Below are 25,824 nucleotides of genomic sequence, written 5' to 3' on the forward strand. Positions count from 1 at the left end.
CATGGCTCCTAAGTATATAACCCAATATGAGAGATAATATTTGTCTGTATATTACTTGCCAGGAGTCTGAGATAGAGAGTATAACGACACGTGTGTCCTGATGCTGGGCTTCCTATCGGCAACTGACGGGCCACTTTGTGAAGATCACGTTGGACTAGAGAAGCCTTTGATTGGATAAGGTGGGCTCTTCTTATATTACCGGGTTCAATATGTGCATATGTGTTTTCAATTTGCCTGTCAACTTATGGTGACCCCACTCATTCCATAGAAGGAATACCATACAGAAAATCCAGAAATACTTTCAAGATGCTTGTGTTAGCTAGAGCTACGGAACATTAAAAAAACAAAACTCCTGGAGTATGAAAGACTAGCTGCTACATAAATTCGGGTACTTACGCTCACCTCATTTATTTCCCTTCCCCATTCCCATTCCTACAATCTCCTTTTCAAAACCCGTTTTCTGCCTCCGCGAGAATAGGAGGCTCGTTTTAAATCAAATCAGATCTGAAGTTCGGATGTGGTTGATTTATATCCCCTTCTTGTTACTAAGACATAAATGGTGCATCTAAAGCAGGCATGGACAAATTTGAACCCTCTAGGTCAGGGGTCCTCAAACTATGGTCCGGGGGCCGTATACGGCCCTTCAAGGTCATTTACCCGGCCCTCGCTCAGGGTCAACCTAAGTCTGAAACGACTTGAAAGCACACAACAACTACAATCCTATCTCATCAGCCGAAAGCAGGCCCACAGTTATCATTGAAATACTAATACGTTTATATTTGTTTAAATTGTTCTTCATTTTAATTATCGTATTGCTTTTTTTGCACTACAAATAAGATATGTGCAGTGTGCATAGGAATTCATTCATATTTTTTTCAAATTATAATCTAGCCCTCCAACAGTTTGAGGGACTGTGACCTGGCCCTCTGTTTAAAAAGTTTGGGAACCCCAGCTCTAGGTGTTTTGGACTTATTTATTTATTATTTATTTACTTACAGTATTTATATTCCACCCTTCTCACCCCGAAGGGGTCTCAGAGAACACATATATTGCAAACATTCAGTGCCGTTATACACTGACAAGACTGACAACTGTACATAGATAGAGTTATATATAGGCTTTCCTCCATCTTTGGCATCTTGGAGGCTGTGCTCAGTTCTGGCCACGGGAGAGTGCTGTCACTCCACTTTCTCTGCCGAAGAGCTTTGTTTGTAAACTTCCTCCTTGATCAAATCACTGCCATTTTCCTTATGGGTGCCTTAAATACCTTCCCGCTTTAAAGCAGTACCTATTTATCTACTCACATTTGTTTTCAAAGTGCTAGGTAGGCAGAAGCAGAGCTAAAGCCCAGGAGCTCACTCTGACTTTTTCTCTGAACTGTCAACCTTTCGATTGGCAAGATTTACAGCAGCTGGCACTTAAGTTGCTGTGTCAAAGCCTGACCAGTAGGCTGTTAGGAATTGTGGGAGTTGAAATCCAAAACACCTGAAGTGCCCAAGTTTGCCCATGCCTGATCTAAGAGAAATATGCACACACACATGCACAAGCCTATTCTCCTTGAAATATTCAACTGATAGGCTCAAAATAGTTATTGCTCCTTGGCAGCCACTCAGACCAGCTGGCCATTGTGATGTGGTTTGTGTCTGGAGGGAGAAGGACACATGTTCACGGCAGCTGTTGGGATTTTTGGACAGAGATCGTGCCCAAGAGACTCCCCTTCATGAACAGAATTCAAGATCGATTCTTGCAAAAGTCAATGGTTCACTCAGAGGCAACCTAAGGTGGGATGCTGCCCATTCCTCCTTTAGAAGATGCAAACTTAGAAGAATTCCATCTCCTACGACTGAGGAAATCTTCCTAAATGAGCCGGATGTTGAAAAAATTATGTACCATATGTCCTTGAATCTAATGCTCACCTTTACATAGCTAAAACTGAGGTGAGCATTAGATTTAAGGACATATGGTACATGTCCGGCCGTGACTTCTGTAAGTGAATGCAGGACATTGCGGGCGCGAGGGAGGGAGGAGGAAAACAGAAGCACACAAACACAGAATTTCAGCTCTACACAAAAGCAGGCTTTTGTGTTGAGCTGAGTTTTGCATAGGGCAGGAGCTTCCTATTTTGTGCTTCTGGATAAACAGAAGACACAAAAGAAATGGAAGAAACTGTAAGAATGAACATGTCCAATGCGTACCCGTTGTCTTAAAGGAGAATCATGCTTCCTAAACAATAATTCATCTTTTAGCTACCAGAGAAATGGATGGGAGGGGGCTACCCCTGCCCACCCCTTCTGTAGGCAGCATTTTTGTGGAAGAGAATGGAGTAGCGATATGTGCCTTGCCTGCCCAGGTTTATGACTCCCCGCGGGATTCCCGTCGGCGTGTTGAAGGCGGGGAGAAGCTTCTCTCCGAGTTCCAGGGCTTTGCTCTTGAAGACCTGCGGGAAGCAAAGACAGACAAAGGACAACTCAGAAATCCAAGAGTTAAAAAAGGGGAGCAAGGGAGGAGAACTGGTCAGAAAATGCACATTTTGTTAGATTTAATAAATATAAAACCTCCATATGTTCAGCTGACGAAGAGGTTCTTCACAAAATTAGGTTTGGTTTTCCACTGACACAGACTATACTTTACCTGGGACTGAATTTATTTATTTATTTATTTACAGTATTTATATTCCGCCCTTCTCACCCTGCACATATACATGGCAAACATTCAATGCCATAGATACACAACATATATAGACAGACACACAGAGACTATTTAACATTCCAGCTTTTTTCATGAGGGTATTCTGGCCACCAGGGGATCTATTGCTTCACCATCCATTTGTGACATGAAGTACTTCCTCATTCTTTGCATGCTTGCTGGAGATTTTTATGGTGTCGTAAATTAGTTAAATTAGTACCTAAATTTCCTACTTGACAGACACAACTGTCTTTCAGGCTGCAAAGGTCGACAGCAAGCTACACAATTTGGTCAGAAACTCACTCCAACCCGGGCTGGCTTTGAAATCATGACCTTTTGGTTAGTAATGATCTTAATGCAGCTGACTCCCAGCCAGCTGTGCCACAGTCCCAGTGCAAAGATGACAGATCTTTGTGCGTCCTGGCACAAACCCTCCTCCTGAGCAAGACTGGAACAAGCTGGAGTTTATCAGTTGAAAGCTGGTGCTTCAAATGATACATTGACTGCAATCAAACTAATGATGGGTTGTTGTGAGTTTTCCGGGCTGTATGGCCATATTCCTGAAGCATTCTCTCCTGACGTTTGGCCTGCATCTATGGCAGACATCCTCAGAGGCTGTGAGGTCTACTGGAAACTTGGGGTTTATATATCTGTGGAATGTCCAGGGTGGGCGACAGAACTCTTGACTGTTTGAAGTAGGTGTGAATATTTCAATTGGCCACCTTGATTAATAATAATAATAATAATTTATTTATATACCGCTCCATCTCCCCGAGGGGACTCAGAGCGGTTCCCAAGTAACACCACAAAACATACAGAGTAAAACAACATAACCATAAGTTTAAGAAACAAAATATAAGCATAAAAATTGTCGCCATAACACACATATATTAAAAGTAATCCTGCCTTTTCAAGGCAATTAAAAATTTAAAAGGCCGGGCCAAGATTTGTGCAAGCCCAAAAATTCTAGGGGGCCCGGGAATTAAGTGCAATGCTATGGCAGGCAACAATAATATTAGGTACAGGTCTGTGGCTGTTCATTCCGGGGCCGATTAGAGGAAAGAATCTGGGTAACTGGTAGGAAGAATAAGGCCGTATTAGACAATGTGTGGGGCTGAGTTAGAACTGGTCATTTTCAAAGGCTTGTTGAAACCACCAGGTCTTCAAGCTCTTACGAAAGGAGGGGAGGGATGGGGCCTGTCTTATTTCCCTTGGAAGGGCGTTCCAGAGACGGGGGGCCACCACTGAGAAGGCCCTCTCTCTTGAGACGGTAGTGGGACTGAGAGGAGGGCCTCCCCAGAAGATCTTAGAGCTCGTGCCGGTTCATAGAAGGAGATGCGATAGGAGATAGCATTTAATAGTCTAGCCATTTCAAAGTCAGGCTTCTTACTGCCTGGGGGAATCCTTTGTTGAGAGGTGATTAGCTGGCCCTGATTATTTCTTGTCTGGAATTCCCCTGTTTTTGAGTGTTGTTCTTTATTTACTGTTATGATTTTGGAGTTTTTTTTAAAATACTGGTAGCCAGATTTTGTTCATTTTCATGGTTTCCTCCTCTCTGTTGAAATTGTCCACATGCTTGTGGATTTCAATGGCTTCTCTGTGTAGTCTGTCATGGTAGTTGCTAGAGTGGTCCAGCATTTCTATATTCTCAAATAATATGCTGTGTTATAGAAGCCATTGAAATCCACAAGTTTCCAACAGATCTCACAAACTTCTGAGGATGCCTGGCATAGATGCAGGCGAAATGTCAGGAGAGAATGCTTCTGGAACATGGCCATACAGCCTGGAAAACTCACAACAACCAAGTGATTCCGGACATGAAAGCCTTTGACAATACAAAGTAATGATGGTGAGAAATCATTGGGGGCTATGCTGGGGAAGAAATTTTTTTTCCTATTGCTGTGTTTTGCAAAACATCTTCCCAGTGAACTTTCTCCAGCTAGGAAATTTTTTTTCCCTATTGCTGTGTTTTGCAAAACATCTTCCCAATGAACTTTCTCCAGCTACAAAAGGCTGCAGAATTTGGCATCCTCTTGAGGTTCACCGTGCCCAATTTGCATTGCATTGGGTCTTGTAGACAAAATCACCTGGATCTGCTTTTGTTAGCGGAGGAGATGGAGGCAGCCAGGGCTCCACCTAGTCATGCTGTTTGAATCAGTTCCAGCAAATGCAGCCAGATGGTACCTGGAGACACAGGAGTCGCCACATGATTTTAGGATCCAAGCCCCTCCTAGGCATTACAATCTGCTACAAGTAGGTTTCCCCATCTGGACGTCAGGGGTGGTTAATTCTGCATTGTGCAAAGGGACAGTTCCCACGCTTCTGAACAAGGACGCTGTTCAACATTATTTTTAAAACACAAAAAAACCCCTGAATGCTTAAAATGATATCTAATATACCAAACATTAAGTAAGAAAAGTGAGTGTTTTTCAACACTAGATGCTCTTAAACAAGACTCATTACATCTAGCCTCTCCACATTTCCTAGGGTTAGGGGTCCAAGAACCTTGTGAAAATGACAAAGCAGAAATAAAAGACTGTTTTTTTTTAAGTTGAGGGAATATCTCTCTGGGAATTTCTAGGCTGGGTTGATGTGGGCTTTTTGGGCTGTAAGGCTATGTTCCAGCAGCATTTTCTCCTAATGTTTCACCTGCATCTGTGGCTGCCATCTTCAGAGGTTCTGTTGGTAGTGAGGCAAGGGGAGTGCATATATATCTGAGAAATGTCCTAGGGTTAGGGGAGTGGGAGAAAGAACCCTTGTCTGTTTAAAGTAATGGTTCCCAACCTTTTTTTGTTTTTGGACCAGTGACCACTTTGACCACGGACCACATTGATCAGGGACCATTTTGACCAGGGACCACTTGACCAGGGACTACTTTGACCAGGGACCACTTTCAACAGGGATCACTCTGGCCAGTGAACACTTTGACCAGGGACTACTTTGACCAGGAGCCACTTGACCATGGAATACTTTGACCAGGGACCACTTTGACCAGGGACCACTATGACCAGGGACCACTTTGACCAGGGACCACTTGACCAGGGACTACTTTGACCAGGTACCACATTGACCAGGGAACACTTTGAGCATGGACCACTCTGGCCAATGACCACTTTGACCAGGAACTACTTTGACCAGGGACCACTTGACCAGGGACTACTTTGACCAGGGATCACTTTGACCAGGGACAATTTTGACCAGGGACCACTTGACCAGGGACTACTTTGACCAGGGACCATTTTGACCAGGGGCCATTTTGACCAGTGACCACTTTAACCAGGGACTACTTTGACCAGGGACCACTTGACCAGGGACCACTTTGACCAGGGACCACTCTCGAACATTAACACCAAAAGGGTTACGAATCAGTTTTTGGTCAACTTTAGATTGGTTTGTTTATTTAGGGTGCTGATTCAGAAAACTGCATTGGATAGACCACATCAGCTCTAGTTTCTGATACAGAACATATGCCATCCAGTAGTTGCCATCTGCTCACCCACAGAAAACCATATTTAATAATCTAGAGCTGATGTAGTAGTAGTAATCTTCCATGGGTAGTCAGCCTCTCCCCTCCCAACATCCCAGTTTCCTCGGGACTATACGAGATTTTTGCAAGACAATTGCTCTCGTTGCTGCATGGTTTCGAGGCAATGGTGTAGTAATGGTGAGGCTGCAGACCATATTTTCATTCTTGCGGACTACTGGTGATCCATGGGTTCAGGTTAGGAACCACTGGTTTAAAGGAAGTGTGAATGTTGCAATTAGCAAGCTTGAATGGCATTGAGTAGCCATGAAGTTGCAAAGTCAATCAGTGAGGGTATCTGCATAGAGGTAGACATCCTCTGATTGGGAGGTGTTCACTGGCACTTGGTTGTTTGATGTCTGGAGTCCCCCTGTTTCTGAGTGGTGCTCCTTATTTACTGTCTTGATTCTGGTAACTAGTAACCAGATTTTGGTCATTTTCATGGCTTCCTCCTTTCTGCTGAAATTGTCCACATGCTTGTGGATTTCAATGGCTTCTTTGTGTAGTCTGACAGGATGGTTGTGAGAGTGGTCCAGCATTTCTGTGTTCCCCAATAATATTCTATGTCCAGATTGGTCCATCGGGTACTCTGCTATGGCTGACTTCTCTGGTTGGATTAGTCTGCAGGGCCTTTCATGTTCTTTGATTCTTGCCTGGGCAATGCTGCTGTGTTTGGTGGTCCCTATGTAGACTTGTCCACAGCTGCAATTGTTATGTTCTCCAGCATGATGTTATGGTTCTCCTTCTGCAATGGAGGAACTGGAGGAAGATGTCTATGGAATTGTTCTGGCCGATTTTGGATCAAATCCATGAATAATCAAATTGACGAAAGTCAAACCTGCAAATGTGGAGGGCTGACTGTATTTCAGTCTAACATCTAGATGCAGCCTTGGTGGGTCTTGATGACTCAATGCACCACAAGTGGGTTCAAACCCAAGACTTCTTCTCAGACATCTTAGAGGTCTTTGTTCCCATAGTAGTCTTTTGGGCTCTCTACAAGGGGGAGGGTGGGGAAAGGTTCCCCGTGTTATGATGGCTCCAATCATTTCGGAATGATATGAATGTCCCCGCGCCATGGTTTTCACGCTTCAGGGTCCTAATGTGATCTCTACCACAATCCTGCCATGCATTTAAATATCAACTTGGCACCAGCACGATAAGTCATCTGGAGCTTTGAGCTGAAGTGTAAATCAGGCGAAAGTGTCATCCATATTTTTAAAACTGCCTTATGCTGTTTGCATCCCACGAGATCTTTTGATACAGGGCAGTATATAAATATGTTAATAAATTAAAATGTGGATAACTTGGAGCTGCAACGGATTTCCCAGTTGGAGAGTATTTGGAAAAATTGACCTTGCTTGCATTCATCCATCACACCCAGAATAGCTTTTATATGAGACCGCATCTAAAACATTGAGGTGGGAGCGTCGGTAAAGCCCACAGAGTGCAGGCAGGTTTAGGTGTATGTCTGTCTTTGTTTATGCAGCTTCATTCAAAACCAGATGTGACATTCAACAGAAACAAAGGCCAAACAAACAAATGCAAATGTCTAGGAAACATGGCTCAGCAGGAACTACATACAAACAGGACTTTTGGATCGTTGTTGATCATAAATAGAACATGAGCCAGCAGTACGATGCTGCAGCAAAGAAGGTACTGTATATACTTGAGTATAAGCCTAGTTTTTCAGCCCCCTTTTTAAGTTGAAAAATCTCCCCTCGACTTATACTCAAGTCAATGTTATATACTATTTTAACTGTTATTAGTATTATTTTTATTGCGTTTACTAGCCGTGCCCTGCCATGCGTTACTGTGGCTCAGTCTGTTGATTTGGAAAATAAAGTAATGATTTTAATATATGTAATTCCTTTATGCTTGTGGGTAAACAGTATTCCTTGTTGTTTCTATATTAGTGTTGATGTGGAGTTTGTCTGGTTTGCCTACTCTGGAACATGCAACATATAATTGTTCTTCTTTAGGGGTCCCTTTCAAATGTATGATACTATATATCTCTGTGTGTGTGAATCATATCTATCTATCTATATCTATGGCTGGACGGCTCTTCGTCAGGAGGGCTTTGATTACGTTTTCTTGCCCTGATGAAGGGAGTTGGATTGGATGGCCTTAAGTATGGTGGTTCTGTGTGGGAAATTTGCCCCAATTCTGTCGTTGGTGGGGTTCAGCATGCTCTTTGATTGTAGGTGAACTATAAATCCCAGAAACTACAACTCCCAAATGTCAGGGTCTATTTCCCCCAAACTCCATCTGTGTTCATATTTGGGCATATGGAATATTTTTGTCAAGTTTGGTCCAGATCTATCATTGTTTGTGTCCTCAGTGCTCTCTGGATGTAGGTGAACTACAACTCCCAAACTCAAGGTCAATGCCCAGCAAACCCTTCTAGTATTTTCTGTTGGTCATGGGAGTCCTGTGTCCCAAGATTGGTTCAATTCCATCATTGGTGGAGTTCAGAATGCTCTTTGATTGTAGGGGAACTATAAATCCCAGCAACTACAACTCCCAAATGACAAACTCAATTTTTTTTGAGTGAAGGACATACATTGGGTTGTTAGAGTCTTGTGTCCAAATTTGGTGTCAATTCGGTTTTTGAGTTCTGTTAATCCCACAAACGAACATTACATTTGATTTATATAGATTATTTTACTCTATTTATTATTATTATTATTATTACATTTATTATTTTATGCTTTATTGTTATTATTACATTTATTATTTTACTCTATTTATTATTGTTATAATTACATTTATTATTTTACTCTATTATTACTGTTATTACATTTCTATTATTTTACTCTATTATTATTATTTTTATCACATTTATTATTTTACTCCCTTTATTATTATTGGGAGGATATGTAAGCACATTTGCAATGAAGAAGGTTAGAAGAATGGTTTAATCAGAGTTGGACAGCTTTATCTTAAATTACAATTTTATGTAAATATTTTTGAATATTTACTCTACTCTCAATTAATGTAATTTTATTGCTATCTATTTTTTTTAGAAACTTACCAGTAGCTGCTGCATTTCTCGCCGTTAGCTTATACTCGAGTCAATACATTTTCCCAGTTTTGTTGTGGTAAAATTAGGTGCCTCGGCTAATATACGGTGTGTTGTTGTTTTTTGTCGTGTCAGGAGCGACTTGAGAAATTGCAAGTCGCTTCTGGTGTGAGAGAATTGGCCGTCTGCAAGGACGTTGCCCAGGGGATGCCTGGATGATTTGATGTTTTTATCATCCTTGTGGGAGGCTTCTCTCATGTCCCCGCATGAGAAGCTGGAGCTGATAGAGGGAGCTCATCCGCCTCTCCCCGGATTCGAACCCGTGACCTGTCGGTCTTCAGTCCTGCTGGCTCAGGGGTTTAACCCTGGTATATACCGGTATATACGGTAAATGCTATTTTAACCTGCTTGAATAGTTTCCAAGTTCGTGGAGGTAATAATCGCTCTCTATTCTGCACTCATCAGGCCTCATCTGGAGTATTGCATCTAGTTCTGGATGCTTTGATTTAAGGACACAGACAAGCTGGAGTGAGTTTAGTTAGAGAAGGACACAAATGGACGATAACAGGTATGGAGAACAACACAAATAAGGAAAGATTGAAGGAATCAGGCCTGTTCCGCTTGATGACATGAAGACTGAGAAGTGGTACAATTCCACTTTTTAAATACCTAAAGGTCTGCCACAGAAAGGAAGACCTAAGCCTGTTTTCTGCTGCCCCAGAGGAAAGGACTAGGTCTAATGGTTTGAAGTTAGATTAAATATAGAAGGAACATCTGGGCATCTGAGTGGTTTGGAAATGGAACCAATTGCCCAGAGAGATGGTGAGATCTTTTCCTCTGGATGCCTTCAAAAAGAGGCTGGGCAGCCATCTGCTGGGGATGTTTTCACTGGAGTCCCATGGTCCATGAGGTCCTCTCCAATTCTATGAATCTAGGTAAAAAAAATTAACTTTTGACATGTTTTAATGCTTTTTAACTGGGAATTTTAAAAATACTTTTTCTATTTAATCCTGTTTTAGTGTTTGCATATTTGTATATTTCAAATTGTATGCTAATGCTGTCATGTTAGGCCACTTTGAGTCTCCTTTTGGAGAGATACCGTGGGGTATAAATAAATAAATATAATAATAATAATAATAATAATAATAATAATAATAACAATCCCAGAATTGTCAAGAAGCAACTGCAAAAGCTGGCCGATATGAGGATTTAAAGATTGCACTGCACAAGCAAGTCAAGGTGGTCCCAGTGGTGATCGGCACATTGGGCGCAGTGCCTAAAGACCTTGGCCTGCACTTAAAAACAATGGGCGCTGACAAAATTACCATCTGGCAGCTGCAAAAGGCCACCTTACTCGGATCTGCATGCATTATTCGCTGATACATTATAGAATCCTAGACACTTGGGAAGTGTCTGACATGTGATCAAATAGAAAAACTAGCATAGTGATCTTGTTTGCTGTGTACTCATCTTGTTGTGTATCAAACAACAACAACAACAACAAGATAATACAAGGCCAGGAACACAGGATGCATAGCACTTCAAGCAAGCAAAGCCACAGCCATGTTGCAGAAGGGATTGAATACATATGTAAAGAATGCTGAAAGGATTCAAACTCATGCACACAGATTTAGGGCTGCCATAATCCATATCCTCACTGGCATTTTCATTCTCTCGTGCAAACCTCCCCCAACAGACATGTAATTTCTTTTTTTCCCAAGCAAACCTAGCTTTATCTGGGTAAAGGAATGATGAAGTGGATTACATGAGTCTGTTATCAGCATCTGGCATGAAGAATGCGGCATCTCCGCATTTGTCTCCAAAGCCAACTGAGCAAAGACTAACCAGACTTTGGTTAAAGGTCTCAGCTTCAAATCCTGCCACCTGATCGGCTGCCAACTAGGAGAAGCTGGCTTAGGTCTTTGCGCCACATATTCTTATGCTAATGCCCTGGCAAGTCTTCATTAATTTGTCTTAGAGAATTACGGTTTGAGAAGAAAGTTCATTTCTTTCTGGCTCAAAGGCATCTAGAGCAAGGGACAGATACGTTTTTGGGAAACAGAGGCCATGGGGCGGGGGAGGCTGAGAAGTCTAATCCCATCTCCAATTGCTCTTCATATAAAATGCCAATAGTCCAGGACTGCACTGCTTTTTGCTAACAAAGAGTGAGTTCTCAGATGTTATGCCCTGGATTATAGTGCCCGTTATCCTCAGCCAACACAACTGGCAGCTATGCAAACCAGAGGTGATAGGAGTTCTTGCCTACTGCAAATGGAAGGTGAGAGTTGGGAGAGGAACTTCATGTCCTGGTACATTTATGTCCCAAGTTACCAGGAATTGCTTCTCAATTCCTTTTCCACTCTTCAATTTCCAAAACATAGGGTTTTTTATCTTTAATTTCTGCTGAAATGAGCTTGCTCATTTGACCAGGGACTACTTTGACCAGGGACTACTTTGACCAGTGACCACTTTGACCTGGGATTGCTTTGATCAGGGATCCCTTGATCAGGGACTGCTTTGACCAGGGACCACTTTGACCAGGGACTACTTTGACCAGGGACCAGTTGACCAGGGACCACTTTGACCAGGGACTACTTTGACCAGGGACCACTTTGAACAGGGACCACTTTGATCAGGGACCACTTTGACCAGAGGCCACTTGACCAGGGACCAATTTGACCAGGGACTACTTTGAGAGCACAACACAGGCCCTCTTCTCATTCCTGACACCTCTACAGGTGCAGCTGGTGGGAACGCAGGAGACAGGGCCTTCTCAGTGGTGACCCTGACATTTTAGAAATCCCTCCGTAGGTGGCAAAATGGTCTCCCTTTTGTTGTCCTTCCAGTTGCCATCATAGGTATTTATTCCAACAGGCTTTTGCCAAATGGGCTATAAGTGCTGTAGTGTTATAAATAACTCTGTGTAACACTGTATAGCCACTCAGAGTCCCGTATTGGGAAATGGGGCAGGACACAAATAAATAAAGTGTTATTATTCTTTGAAAGACAGCAAACAAGATCACTCTGCTGGCTTTTGTATTCAATCACATGTCTGACACTTCTCAAGTGTCTAGGACTGTGTGCTGTATCAGCGAATAATGCATGCAGATCCCAGTAGGGTGGCCTTTTGCAGCTGATGGTAATTTTGTCAGCTCCACTTGTTTTTAAGTGCATGCCAAGGTCTTTAGGCACTGCACATCACTGGGACCACCTTGACCGGCTTGTGCCAGAGTCTTTGCAGTTATATCTATAAATCCTCATATCATGTAAGCTCTTCCAGTTGCTTCTTGTCAATCCTGCTGTCGCCTGGGATTGCAACATTGACTATCCATACTTATTTTTTCCCATGATTGTGAAGTCAGGAGTATTGTACTCCCAAAACTCTGACAGTCTGAATTTGGAAGTCCCAGAGTAGTTTGATGTGTTCATTTTCTGTAACCTTTTCAGGATTATGATCCCACCAGTTCTTTCTCTTGGGGAGATGGTATTTGTGGCACAAGTTCCAGTAAATCATCTGAGCAACGGTGTTATGCCTCTGCTTGTAGTCCGTCTGTGCAATCTTCTCAAAGCAGCTGAGTATGTGACCCATCATTCTGTCTGCTTCATTGCAGAGTCTGTACTTGGGATCTGTCGTTGACTTTTCAATTCTGGCTTTGATGGCCTTGGTTTTAATGGCTCGTTTTTGGGCTGCAAGAATCAGGCCCTCCATCTCCTTTTCCAAAGTTCCATTTGTGAACCACATCCATATTTTTTTCTTATCAATTTTGCTCTCAAATTTTCCCAAGAATTGTCCATGGAGAGCCTTCTTTTGCCAGTTTTCTCTTCTGCTCTGTATTGTATTTTTCCGGTTTTCACTCTTTGTCTTTTGCGTTTAAGCAGTTTCCTACGATTGACTTCCCTCAATGTTGGTTCTTTGCCTTTCACATAATCTGCCAGAGCATGTTTCTCTTCTTTTACTGTTTGTTTCACTTGCAGAAGCCCTCTCTCTACCTACCGATTTTCTGGCAGGTCGACATCACTACGTGGGTGTCATGAGGAGTGGATTGTCATCAGTTTTCTTGTTTTGCTGTCCAGATGCTCCAGCTCTGCTTGCGTCCATCATCATCATCATCATCATCATCATCATCATCATCATCACCATTATTTGAAACGCAACAAGATGAGTCCACAGCAGACTCTCTGCTGGCTGTTGTACTGGATCACACGTTGGACGCTTCCCAAGTGTCTAGGACTGTGTGATGTATCGGCGAATAATGCGTGCAGATCCCGGTAAGGTGGCCTTCTGCAGCTAGCAGATTGTAATTTTGTCAGTGCCGATTGTGTTTAAGTGCAGGCCAAGGTCTATAGGCACTGCACCCAGTGTGCCAATCATCACTGGGCCCATCTTTACTGGCTTGTGCCAGAGTCTTTGCAGTTCGACCTTTTAAATCCTCATATCGTGTCAGCTTTTCCAGTTGTTTCTCTGCAATCCTGCTGTCACCTGGGATTGCAACATCGACGATCCATACTTTGTTTTTTAACATGATTGTGAGGTCAGGAGTATTATGCTCCAAAACTCTGTCTGTCTGAATTCGGAAGTGCCAGAGTAGCTTGACGTGTTCATTCTCTGTAACTTTTTCCGGCTTGTGATCCCACCAGTTCTTTGTCGCAGGCAGATGGTATTTGTGGCACAAGTTCCAATTCATCATCTGAGCAACGGTGTTATGCCTCTGCTTGTAGTCTGTCTTCTTCTTCTTCTTCTTCTTCTTCTTCTTCTTCTTCTTCTTCTTATCTTTCAATGTATGTATTTTTAATATGGTTACAGTTTCATGAATGTTTCAATGTTGAGTTTTTAAAATCTTTTTAATGTGTGAGCTACCTGAGCCCCAGAGTGCAGCTACACTATAGAATTAATGCAGTTTGACGCTACTTTAACTCCCATGGCTCAAGGCAATGGACTCTTCAGTCATAGTCTGGCAAGGCACCAGAAAGCTAAAAAACCTTGTAAAAGTATAACTCCCATAGCATTGAACCATGATAGTTAAAGTGGTGTCGAACTGCATTAATTCTACAATGTAGATACATCTCTAGGCTTTGGATAAAAGAGGGATGAGGATAATCATGGTGTGATAATAACAGCAACACATTATGTTCTCCTACCTGTCCCTACCTGGATGGAAGCAAGCGGTGCCCAGTCTCTAGCGAGCAAATTGCTCGCAGTGTTAATCTGTGCTCATGAGATTACTCTTTTATCATGGCAGGCCAGTTAAGTGATTTAAAAGATCGCACACAAGCCTTTTACTCCTAGCCGTTTTGTGACAGTCCAAGCTGTCCCTGATTACTCTAAGTCAAAAGGAGATCCCTCCACACTTTCCACATCTTTTTAGGCCAGAATCAGGTTCGCACAGGTCTGGTTTAGTAAGAGAAAAGGAGGCTGATTCAATAGGTATACTTTCTAGCTGTGCTGAAGTACTTCAGAAGAAGGGCACGCCTCTTGGGCCCTACCTGTTGTATATTTATACAGCATTGCATTCTTGCACAAAACTCCAATTGAAGTCTAACCCACCTATCCGTGTCAGCAAGAATCTGTCTCCCTCTATTTCCCTTTCCAACCTGTGAATCTCTTTCTAAGAAATACTATGTTATTTCCTGTAACCTGGTTAGAATGTATTGTCAAAGGCTTTCATGGCCAGAATCCCTGGGTTGTTGTGAGTTTTCCAGGCTTTCTGGTCATGTTCCAGAAGCATTCTCTTCTGACATTTCACCTCCATCTATGTCAGGCATCCTCAGAGGTTGTGAGGTCTGTTGGAAACTAGGAAAATAGGATTTATATATCAGTGAAAGAAAGAACTCTTGTCTGTTGGAGGTAGGTGTGAATGTTTCAACTGGCCACCTTAATTAGCTTTTACTGGCCTAGCAGTTTCAAGGTCAGGCTTACTGCCTGGCGGAATCCTTTGTTGGGGGGTGATTAGTTGGCTCTAATCATAACAGTAAATAAAGAACAACACTAAAAAACAGGGGAATTCCAGACAAGAAATAATCAGGGCCAGCTAATCACCGCCCAACAAAGGTTTCCCCCAAGCAGCAAGAAGCCGGGCCTTGAAACTGAAACATTCACACCTACCCCCAACAGACAAGAGTTCTTTCTCCCACCCTGGACATTCCACAGATAAAGGTAAAGGTAAAGTTTTCCCCTGACATTAAGTCTAGTTGTGTCTGACTCTGGGGTGTGGTGCTCATCTCCATTTCTAAGCCGAAGAGCTGGCGCTTGCGATGCAGGTGGGATCGTGAGCAAGGCCTCTCCGGATGATCGAAGGGGTCGCGTGGGTTCGTAAATAGAAATGCGGTCACGCAGGTAGGCAGGTCCCAAACTGTTTAGGGCTTTGTAGGTAAGCACCTGCGCCTTGAATTGGGACTGGAAAATGAATGGCAGCCAGTGGAGCTCCTTAAACAGGAGGGTTGACTACTCCCAGTTAAGCAGCGCCAGTTAACATCCTGGCCGCTGCCTGTTGTACAAGTTGAAATTTCCGGGCCGTTTTCAAGGGCAGCCCCACGTAGAGTGAATTACAGTAGTCCAATCTGGAGGTGACTAAGGCATGGACCACCCTGGCCATTTGTTGTTTATGTTTTGATTTTATTGCTGTAATATGTTGTCCGGGCTTGGCCCCATGTAAGCTGCTCCGAGTCCCCACCGGGAAGATGGTGGCAGGGTATAAATAAAGTTTATTATTATTAGTATTACTCAAACAATGATGGATGAGGACCAAACTTGGCACGAATAGTCAATATGTCGAAACGTGAACGCTGGTGGAGTCTGGGGAAAATAGATCTTGACATTTGGGAGTAGTTGCTTGGATACATAGTTGACCTACAATCAAAGCGCATGCAGAACCCCACCAGTGGTAGAATTGGGCCAAACTTCCCACATAGAACCCCCACGTCCAACAAAAATACTGTGTTTTCTGATGTTCTTTGGCGACCCCTTTGACACCCCCTTGAGACCCCCCAGAGGTTCTGACCGCCAACTTGAGAATCGCTGTGTTTTTAACATCTTTCCACGCAGCTTCTTGAATCTTTGCTGTTAGATCTGTGCAGTTCTCTCATTTTGAAATGCAAAACAGCTGCCAGGACGAGAGGGAAGGAACTCGCTGCTCACTCCAGCCTCTGCCTCGGATATTTCGTGCAATCTCTCCCTTCCCAACATCACAAATATATGGTGCAATCAGTCTCTGCCTGAACTGGAGAGCAGCAGGGAAATAAGGAGGAACTGTACTGCAGTGGGATTTTATGGCTCAGCAAAATTCATTTTGGAAGCGGAGATTAATCTTCCTTGTACGGGAGGCTGCATCACCTTCCGAAAGCAGATGGCTTTTTACCCCCGAGGAAGAAACAATTTTGGGGGGACACAACATTCACATTTGGTGTGGGAGGAGGCAATGGGCTTTTATTTAGAAGCTGTTTCTTTTCCTTCCTTGGATCACGCACACACATATATCAGGCCTAGCGCCTAAATGCCAACCACGTTGGCTGAAATCCCCAAAGGCAGCCTGGTTTGTGTGGTCTTCGCTAAACAGAAAGGTACTCTCCAGTGGTCAGACTCTGATGTAAATATTATTTTAAGGTGTTTGTTGTGGGAAGCAAACAAAAACCTCTGACACTTGGCAGACTACAACAACTTTGTATGTCACTCGTTTGTCATATCTAGTCCATGCCTTAGTCACATCCTGTTTGGACTATTGCTAACTGGAGTGCCATATCGTGAGAGGACGACTCCCATGCTGCAGCAGCTCCATTGGTTGTCGGTCTGCTTCCGGGCTAAATACGAAGTGCTAGTTGTTACCTATAAAGCCCTAAACGGTTCAGGTCCAGGATATTTGTCTAATTGCATCTCTCTATACCAGTGTTTCTCAACCTTCCTAAATACAGTTCCACATGTTGTGGTGACCTCCAACCATAACATTATATTCGTTGCTACTTCATAACTGTAGTTTTGCCATTGTTATGAATTGTAATGTAAATATCTGATATGCAGGATGTATTTTCATTCACCGGACCAAATTTGGCACAAATACCCAATACACCCACATTTGAATACTGGTGGGGTTGGGGGGATTGATTTTGTCATTTGGGAGTTGTAGTTGCAGGGATTTATAGTTCACCTACAATCAAAGAGCATTCTGAACTGGTCTGGAGAACAAGCCCTATGAGGAGCGGCTTAAGGAGCTGGGCATGTTTAGCCTGAAGAAGAGAAGGCTGAGAGGAGATATGATAGCCATGTATAAATATGTGAGAGGAAGCCACAAGGAGGAGGGAGCAAGCTTGTTTTCTGCTTCCTTGGAGACTAGGACGCGGAACAATGGCTTCAAACTATAAGAAAGGAGATTCCATCTGAACATGAGGAAGAACTTCCTGACTGTGAGAGCCGTTCAGCAGTGGAACTCTCTGCCCCGGAGTGTGGTGGAGGCTCCTTCTTTGGAAGCTTTTAAACAGGGGCTGGATAGCCATCTGTCAGGGGTGATTTGAATGCAATATTCCTGCTTCTTGGCAGGGGGTTGGACTGGATGGCCCGTGAGGTCTCTTCCAACTCTTTGATACTATGATTCTATGTACTCCACCAACGATGGAATTGAACTGAACTTGACACACAAAACTCCCATGACAAACAGAAAATACTGGAAGGGTTTGGTGGGCACTGACCTTGAGTTTTGGAGTTGTAGTTCACCTACATCTAGAGTGCACTGTGGACTCAAACAATGATGAATATGGACCAAACTTGGCACAAATACTCAATATGCCCAAATATGGTGGAGTTTGGGGGGAAACAGACCTTAACATTAGGGAGTTGTAGTTGCTGGGATTTATAGTTCACCTACAATAAAGGAGCATTCCGAACTCCACAAACAAGAGAATTGGGACAAACTTCTCACACAGAACTCCGATGACCAACAGAAAATACTGTGTTTTCTGATGGTCTTTGGTGACCCGTCTGACACCCTCTCATGACCCTCTCAGGGGTCCTGACCCCCAGGTTGAGAAACACTGCTCTATACAGACCATCCTGTGTACTGCGGTCAGTGGAGGAGGCCCTGCTCTCGGTCCCATGCCTGTCACAAGCTCGGTTGGTGGGAACGAGAGATACTTCATCTTGTTGATGGGAAGCTTCCCACCAGAGTGGAAATCATCTATCGAACAGAGGGCAAGCTATTTAACCTCAGCAGACTGAAAGCCAAAACCAAGGTCACAACATCTATTATAGAACTCCAATATGCTGATGACAACGTCGTCTGTGCGCATTCAGAAGAAGACCTACAAGCCACTCTAAACACCTTCACAGAAGCATACGAGAAGCTCGGCCTCTCATTGAACATTGAGGAAACTAAAGCGCTCTTCTGGCAGTAATCAGCCAACCCATCTCCAATGCCAGAAATACAGCTTAATGGTGTAACATTAGAAAATGTTGACCATTTCCGCTACCTTGGCAGCCACCTCTCCACCAAAGTCAACATTGACATTGAAATACCTGCCTGAGCTCTGCGAGTGCAGCATTTTTCTGAATGAAGCAGAGAGTATTTGAGGACCGGGACATCCGTAGGGATACTAAGATGCTTGTTTATAAAGCGATTGTCTTCCCAACCCTGCTATACGCCTGCAAGACGTGGACTATCTACAGACGTCACATGCAACTCCTAGAATGATTCCACCAGTGTTGCCTCCAGGTTGTTAACTGGTGCTCCTTACAGGGAGCGGTCAACCCTTCTGTTTAAGGATCTCCACTAGCTGCTGTTCATTTTCCGGTCCCAATTCAAGGTGCAGGTTCTTACCTACAAAGCCCTAAATGGTTTGGGACCCGCCTACCTGCGTGACCGCATCTCTGTGTATGAATCCACACGATCTCTTCGATCATCCGGAGAGGCCCCGCTCACGCTCCCACCTCCATCGCAGGCGCGATTGGTGGGGACGAGGGAGAGGGCTTTCTCGGTGGTGGCCCCTCGACTCTGGAACTCACTCCCCAAGGACATCAGGCATACCCCAACTCTGGCAGTCTTTAGGAGGAGCCTGAAAACGTGGTTGTTCCAGTGTGCCTTCCCAGAATAAGGAATCTCCCTGCATTATGTCCTTAAATGCACTTTATTAATGATCTAGGATTGTCTGCATGCCCCATCTCTCTCCGAAATCTCTATCCTAGTCATATTTCACCTGTTCATGCTCAACATTATCTTTAAAATTTTAATTATTACATTTGTTATTGTTTGTATTACTAATGTATTGTAAGCCGCACCGAGTCCCTTGGGGAAATGGTAGCGGGGTACAAATAAAGATTATTATTATTATTATTATTATTATTATTATTATTATAAAAATCCTGCAAATCTTTTGAGAAGACAAGCGGACAAATGTCAGCATGCTAGAAAAAGCAAAGACCACTAGCACTGAAGCGATGGTTCTCCGCCATCAACTCCGCTGGACCGGCCATGTTGTCCTAATGCCCGACCACCGTCTCCCAAAGCAGTTGCTCTACTCCTAACGCAAGAACGGAAAACGGAATGTTGGTGGACAGGAAAAGAGATTTAAAGATGGGCTCAAAGCCAACCTTAAAAACTCTGGCATAGACACTGAGAACTGGGAAGCCCTGGCCCTTGAGTGCTCCAGCTGGAGGTCAGCTGTGACCAGCAGTGCTGTAGAATGTAAAGAGGCACGAATGGAGGGAAAAAGAGAGAAATGTGCTAAGAGAAAGGTGCATCAAGCCAATTCTGACAGCCTTCCACCTGTAAACCAATGCCCTCACTGCAGGAGAACATGCAGATCAATAATAGGGCTCCACAGTCACCTACGGACCCACCGCTTGTACACTGATGGAAGACAATCTTACTCAGACAACGAGGATCACGTAAGTAAGTGGTGGGAATGAGAGAGGGAGCCTTCTCTGTGATTGCTCCCTGTTTCTGAAACTCCCTCCCTAAAGAAAGAAAAATGGCCCCCTCCTCTCCTTTAAAAAACTTCTGGAAATGCACTTATGCACTTTAGCGTATGTTGATGTATTCGATCATCAAGTTGCAGATGACATCAAACTGGGAGGGATAGCCAATACCACAAAAAACAGGAGCAGAATTCAAACCCATCCTAATCGATTAGAGAGATGATGGGCCAAAACTAGCAAAATGACAGAATGGGGGACGATGCCTGGTTTGACAACAGTGCATGTGAAAAAGATCTTGGATTCCTCGTGGGGAACAAGTTAAGCATGAGCCAACAATGTCATGCGGCAGCTCAAAAAACCAATGGGATTTTGGTCTGCATCAATATTTATTTATTTATTTATTTATTTATTTATTTATTTATCATAGTTGTATAACGCCTTTCTCAGCCCGAAGGCGACTCAAGACAGTTTACAGTCGGCAACAATTCGATGCCTCAATACCATAAAATACAATTAAAAACATTTAGCATACAATATAAAAAAAACACACAGTCTCGTGTCTAGACCCAGGGAAGTCATGCTACCCCTCTCTTCTCTCTTGGTCAGACTACACCTGGAATCACATTGTGTCCAATTCTGGGCACCACAACTGAAGGGAGAGGTTGACTCTAAGCTGGAATATGTCCAAAGAAGGGTGACTAAAATGATCAAGAATCTGGAGAACAAGCCCTATGAGGAGCGGCTTAAAGAGCTGGGCATGTTTAGCCTGCAGAAGAGAAGGCTGAGAGGAGACATGATGAGGGCCATGGATAAATATGTGAGGGGAAATCATAGGGAGGAAGGAGCAAGCTTGTTTTCTGCTGCCCGGGAGACTAGGACGCAAGGGGACAATGGCTTCAAACTACAGGAAAAGAGATTCCACCTGAACATTAGGAAGAACTTCCCAATTGTGAGAGCTGCTCAGCAGTGGAACTCTCTGCCCGAAAGTGTGGTGGAGGGTCCTTCTTTGGAGGCATTTAAACTGAATGGCCATCTGTTGGGGATGCTTTGAGTGTGATTTTCCTGCTTCTTGGCTGAATGGGGTTGTACTGGATGGTCCACCAGGTCTCTTCCAACTCTATGGTTCTATGACTCTATGAAGAAGAAGGAAGCATGGGAAGGCTGGGAGAGAAAGCAAACCCCCTGCATTTTGCACAATTTTGCCAATGGGAGAGGAGATTTGAAGTCCTGCCTCCCGAATTTGGGAATTCCAAGGGTGGATCTAATGCAGTCTGGCACCACTTTAACGATCATGACTCAATGCTATGGAATCCTAGGATTTGTAGTTTGTTGAAGCACAGTGCTACTTGGCAAAGAAGGCTAAAGACCTTGTAAAACTATTATATATCCCTTGATTTCATAGCATCGAGACATGGCAGTTAAAGTGATATCAAACTGCATTAATCTACAGTGTAGATCAGGCATGGGCAAACTTGGGCCTTCCGAATGTTTTGGACTTCAACTCTCACAATTCCTAACAGTCTTGGGCTCTTCTTCCCCCCCCCCCCCCCCTCAGCTGCTTAATCACATCAAAATCCAGAATTTCAGCCCCCAAACCTGCCCTTGACTTCTATGTGAGATTGACAAGTATAAACGGTAATGCCAAAATCAACATATTTCTGCTTGGAAAAAAAGAAGTCTTGATGCAATTTGGTTTTCTTTTGACAATTTGCAATTTCCGGATCTCCCTGGAGGAGATAATGCTGCCGCTGTTTTCCTTGGAACATGAAACCAGAGGAAGGGACTGAGGACAGGCTTCATCACACTGCCTTAACCATCACAACAGCTTCTTCTTTTGAGGGGTCAAAATAGCTGAAAACAGCTGCCGCCGAAAATGACAGTTGCCCTGCTGCAATGTTTAGCGGGACCCCGAGGGGCCTATAAAGGTTCCTCTCTCTGACATCTGGAAATTAACAAGTTTTGAACGCGAGGCCAAGATCGTGGCAAATGGCATTTCAGGAGGGACCAATGTACCAAAGCAAAGAGCTATACAGCAGAAACTATCCATGGGAGGAAAACAACTCCACGGTCAAGGAGGCAAAGTCATTCTGCAAGACGTAATTAATAGATCAAATTTTCATTCTTCACAAACAAGTTGCATTTTGACTTGTTCAACTATGTAGAATGATTTAGTGGTTGGGGCTGCAGGGAGAATTTATATTATTATTATTATTATTATTATTATTATTATTATTATTATTATTATTAGATACTCCAAAGAAGTATACAACAAAGAAGAAAACTATGCTGGCTTTTGTATTTATCAGACGTCGGAAACTTCCCAAGTGTCTGGAACTGTGTGGTGTACCGGCAAATATTTGAGTAGGCTGTCCTTTTGCAGCTGACAGATGGTAATTTTGTCAGCGCTGATTGTTTTTAAGTGCAGGCCACGGTCTTTAGGCACTGTGCCCAGTGTGCCGATCACCACTGGGACCAACTTTACTGGCTTGTGCCAGAGTCTTTGCAGTTCAATCTTTAAATCCTCATATCGTGTAAGCTTTTCCAGAAAGGAGGAGCCCACTGTTAGGGAATGGTTAGTATAGTAATTGTGTATTAATTGTGTATTAGATTAGGTTATTAACTGCTTTATATTGGTGTTGAATTTTGCTATGTCCTGTGTCTTGTGAACCGCCGTGAGTCGCCTCCAGGCTGAGAACAGCGGTATAGAAGTAAAGTAAATAAATAAAATAATAAATAAATGAATATGAACAAAATCTGGCTACTAGTATTAAAAAACTCTAAAATTACAACAGCAAAAACAGCAGAGAGGAAACAACCAGGCACATCTTAACACCTCTCAACAAAAGATTCCCCCAGGCTCAGCCAGGCCTTTCAATGCTAATGAAGGGGGTCAGTTAAAACATTCACACCTAGCTCCAGCAGAGAAGAGCTCTTTGCCCCACCCCAGTCATTCCACAGATATATAAACCCATTTTCCTAATTCCAACAGACCTCACTACCTCTGAAGATGTTTGCCATAGATGCAGGCGAAACGTCAGGAGAAAATGCCTCTAGAACATGGCCACATAGCCCGAAAAAACCCACAAGAACCTAGTGATTCCAGCCATGAAAGCCTTCGACAATACTTTTCCAGTTGCTTTCTGTCAATTCTGCTGTTGCCTGAGATTGCAACATCGATAATCCATACTTCGAGTTTTTTCCCCACAATCGTGAGGTCAGGAGTATTGTGTTCCAAAACTCTGTCAGTCTGAATTCGGAAATCCCAGAGTAGTTTGACGTGTTCGTTTTCTGTAACTTTTTCAGGCTTGTGGTCCCACCAGTTCTTTGTCGCACGCAGCTGGTATTAGTGGCACAAGTTCCAATGGATCATCTGAGCAACGGTATTATGCCTCTGCTTGTAGTCCGTCTGCGTGATCTTCTTGCAGCAGCTGAGGATGTGATCCATCGGTTCATCTGCTTAATTGCAGAGTCTTCATCTGGAATCTGTCGTTGACTTTTCAATTCCCACTTGGATTTAATTTAATTTAATCAGGCCCTCCGTCGCCTTTTTCAAAGTTCTATTTCTGCCAGGAGATTTTATTCTTTTTCTTGCACTGTTAGTTTGCATGAATCCATTTGGGTCTTGCATTTTGCGATTGAGTAGCTTTCCCCAGGTTGCAATTTTAGGGCCAACAACCTATTAATCATCATTGGAGCCTTTAGATCCCCCCCCCTCTTTCCTCAGGTTTTGGAGGGAAAAGGGGACTTTCAGTTCAGTCTCACAGTTTGAAGCCTTACAGTAGGACGTGTGGGCTTCTCTCTACCCCACCTGTAAAAAGCTTCGCTTCTTACAGCTCTGCCGGGGTCAAAGGAATAGATCTACAGCTAGCTTTGCTGAGGTTAAAGATATAGATTTACAGCCAGCTTTTGCTGGGGAAAAAGGAAAACCTCTACAGCTTTCCTGGACAGTAAAATTACAGTTCTACAGCCTTCGTGGAGAAACTAAAAGGACGCCAGCTTGGCAGGTCTGCAGCAACCATTGCCTGGTAAGGGACCACTCGGGCTACCCATAACGCAGCTTGGAACTGGGAGTTGGGGCCTCACACCAGCAGGGTTAACAAAGATTGCCCAAAGAGAGGTCGGAAAGTTTCCCTAAAGAGGAAAGGAACAGTTTTATCAAGCAGTTGCCTGTCCCTAGTTGGCAGATTGAGAAAGCTACTAGTTTTTCAAGATTATAAAGCATTTAATTCATTTGTTCGAAGATTTAACCCTTAATAAAGAACTTTGTTGAACCTATTTTGAGCCTCTACAGAACTTTGTGTTGGGAAACCTATGGGGCCCTTTAGCTGAGGCACTCCAGCGTCCCGTTGGGCATACAGAAAGCACGTCCTGTAAACAGACATTGTCACAGGCCCAGCGCGTGACAGCACAGTTGTTGTTTATTTATTTATACCCCATTTTATCTCTCCTGAAGGAGACTCAAAGCAGCTTACATGTAGGAGTGCAGCGTTTCTCATACACAAATATATTCCATACGTGTGAAATATGTAAACATGACAGAACAAACCTCTTCACCCGTTAGGTAATAAGCAGCCAGAAGCCCTCCAACATAGCGGATGTTCACTTCAAACAAGGATGCTTCGCCATTCTGTGGAGAAAAATGCAGGAAGGGTTTTCAGTTAGAGGGAAAACAGAATGTACACAGCATGACAAGGGCATTCAAATGGAAAGTGGTACCAAAAGGCATTGTTAACACTTTTAAAAATGTGTTAGTCCACCAGAATTCGTAGAATGCATAACATCTTCCAGACAGCTTGGGTTAGACTTGCCATAATGTCTGATCATAAATCATATTGGTTCAATTGTGTGGAAGCTGTACTCCAATGTTTCTGTCGGGCTCCAAGTAGGAGCATATTGTTTAGAGCAGGCATGGGAGAACTTTGGCCATCCGGGTGTTTTGGACTTCAACTCCCACAATTCCTAACAGCCTACCGGCTGTTAGGAATTGTGGGAGTTGAAGTCCAAAACACCCGGAGGGCTGAAGTTCGCCCATGCCTGCTTTAGACTCTCAGGACTTGAACATGTGGTCCTAACATACAGCTTATTAGATACTGATGAGCTATGGGCATGCTTACCTACAAGCTTAAATCCAATTGCTAATCCCGACTAGAGTAGATACACTCCATCACTGAGAACCTGTTAAGTGAACATTTAATTTATTTTTTGGTTTTCATCGATTTGCTGGGTCTGGTGTTGCAATTGAATTCTGGTCGCACGGACCATGTTTCAGACATAAAAATGGCAGCGGTGTATTTTAGTTCCTGGTCACATTCACACCCACACAATCCATCTCTCACCTGGCTAGAGCCAGGCAGGTAGATGGGGAGAGACCTGCTGTTAGGAATTTAGATTATTTGACTTTGTTTCTAAGTCACTATATGTAGAATGGGACAAAACACATATCCATAAATCCCTCTGTGCCAAAAGTGACAGGCCCGTGTTTGAACTCTCCCCCTTATTCACAGTGGTATGATTAATTATTATATTATATTATATTATATTATATTATATTATTTATTTATTGTCGTGTCAGGAGTGACTTGAGAAACTGCAAGTCGCTTCTGGTGTGAGAGAATTGGCTGTCTGCAAGGATGTTGCCCAGGGGATGCCTGGATGATTTGATGTTTTTATCATCCTTGTGGGAGGCTTCTCTCATGTCCC

At 43.4% G+C, this 25,824-nt stretch overlaps 1 protein-coding gene across 1 annotated transcript in view; it reads right to left on the reverse strand.

The window, feature by feature from the left end:
- Window positions 1-25,824, reverse strand: part of MAN1C1 (mannosidase alpha class 1C member 1) — a 287,547-nt gene that overhangs the window by 48,663 nt on the left and 213,060 nt on the right. Inside the window, exons 4-5 of the mRNA XM_060784442.2 lie at window positions 24,671-24,751; window positions 2,343-2,437 (exon numbers count right to left, since the gene is read on the reverse strand). Coding sequence (XP_060640425.2) covers window positions 2,343-2,437; window positions 24,671-24,751 — 176 coding nt within the window. The remainder of the gene's footprint in view (window positions 1-2,342; window positions 2,438-24,670; window positions 24,752-25,824) is intronic.

This window comes from Anolis sagrei, chromosome X, assembly GCF_037176765.1.
Source record: "Anolis sagrei isolate rAnoSag1 chromosome X, rAnoSag1.mat, whole genome shotgun sequence".
Classification (NCBI taxonomy): domain Eukaryota; kingdom Metazoa; phylum Chordata; class Lepidosauria; order Squamata; family Dactyloidae; genus Anolis; species Anolis sagrei.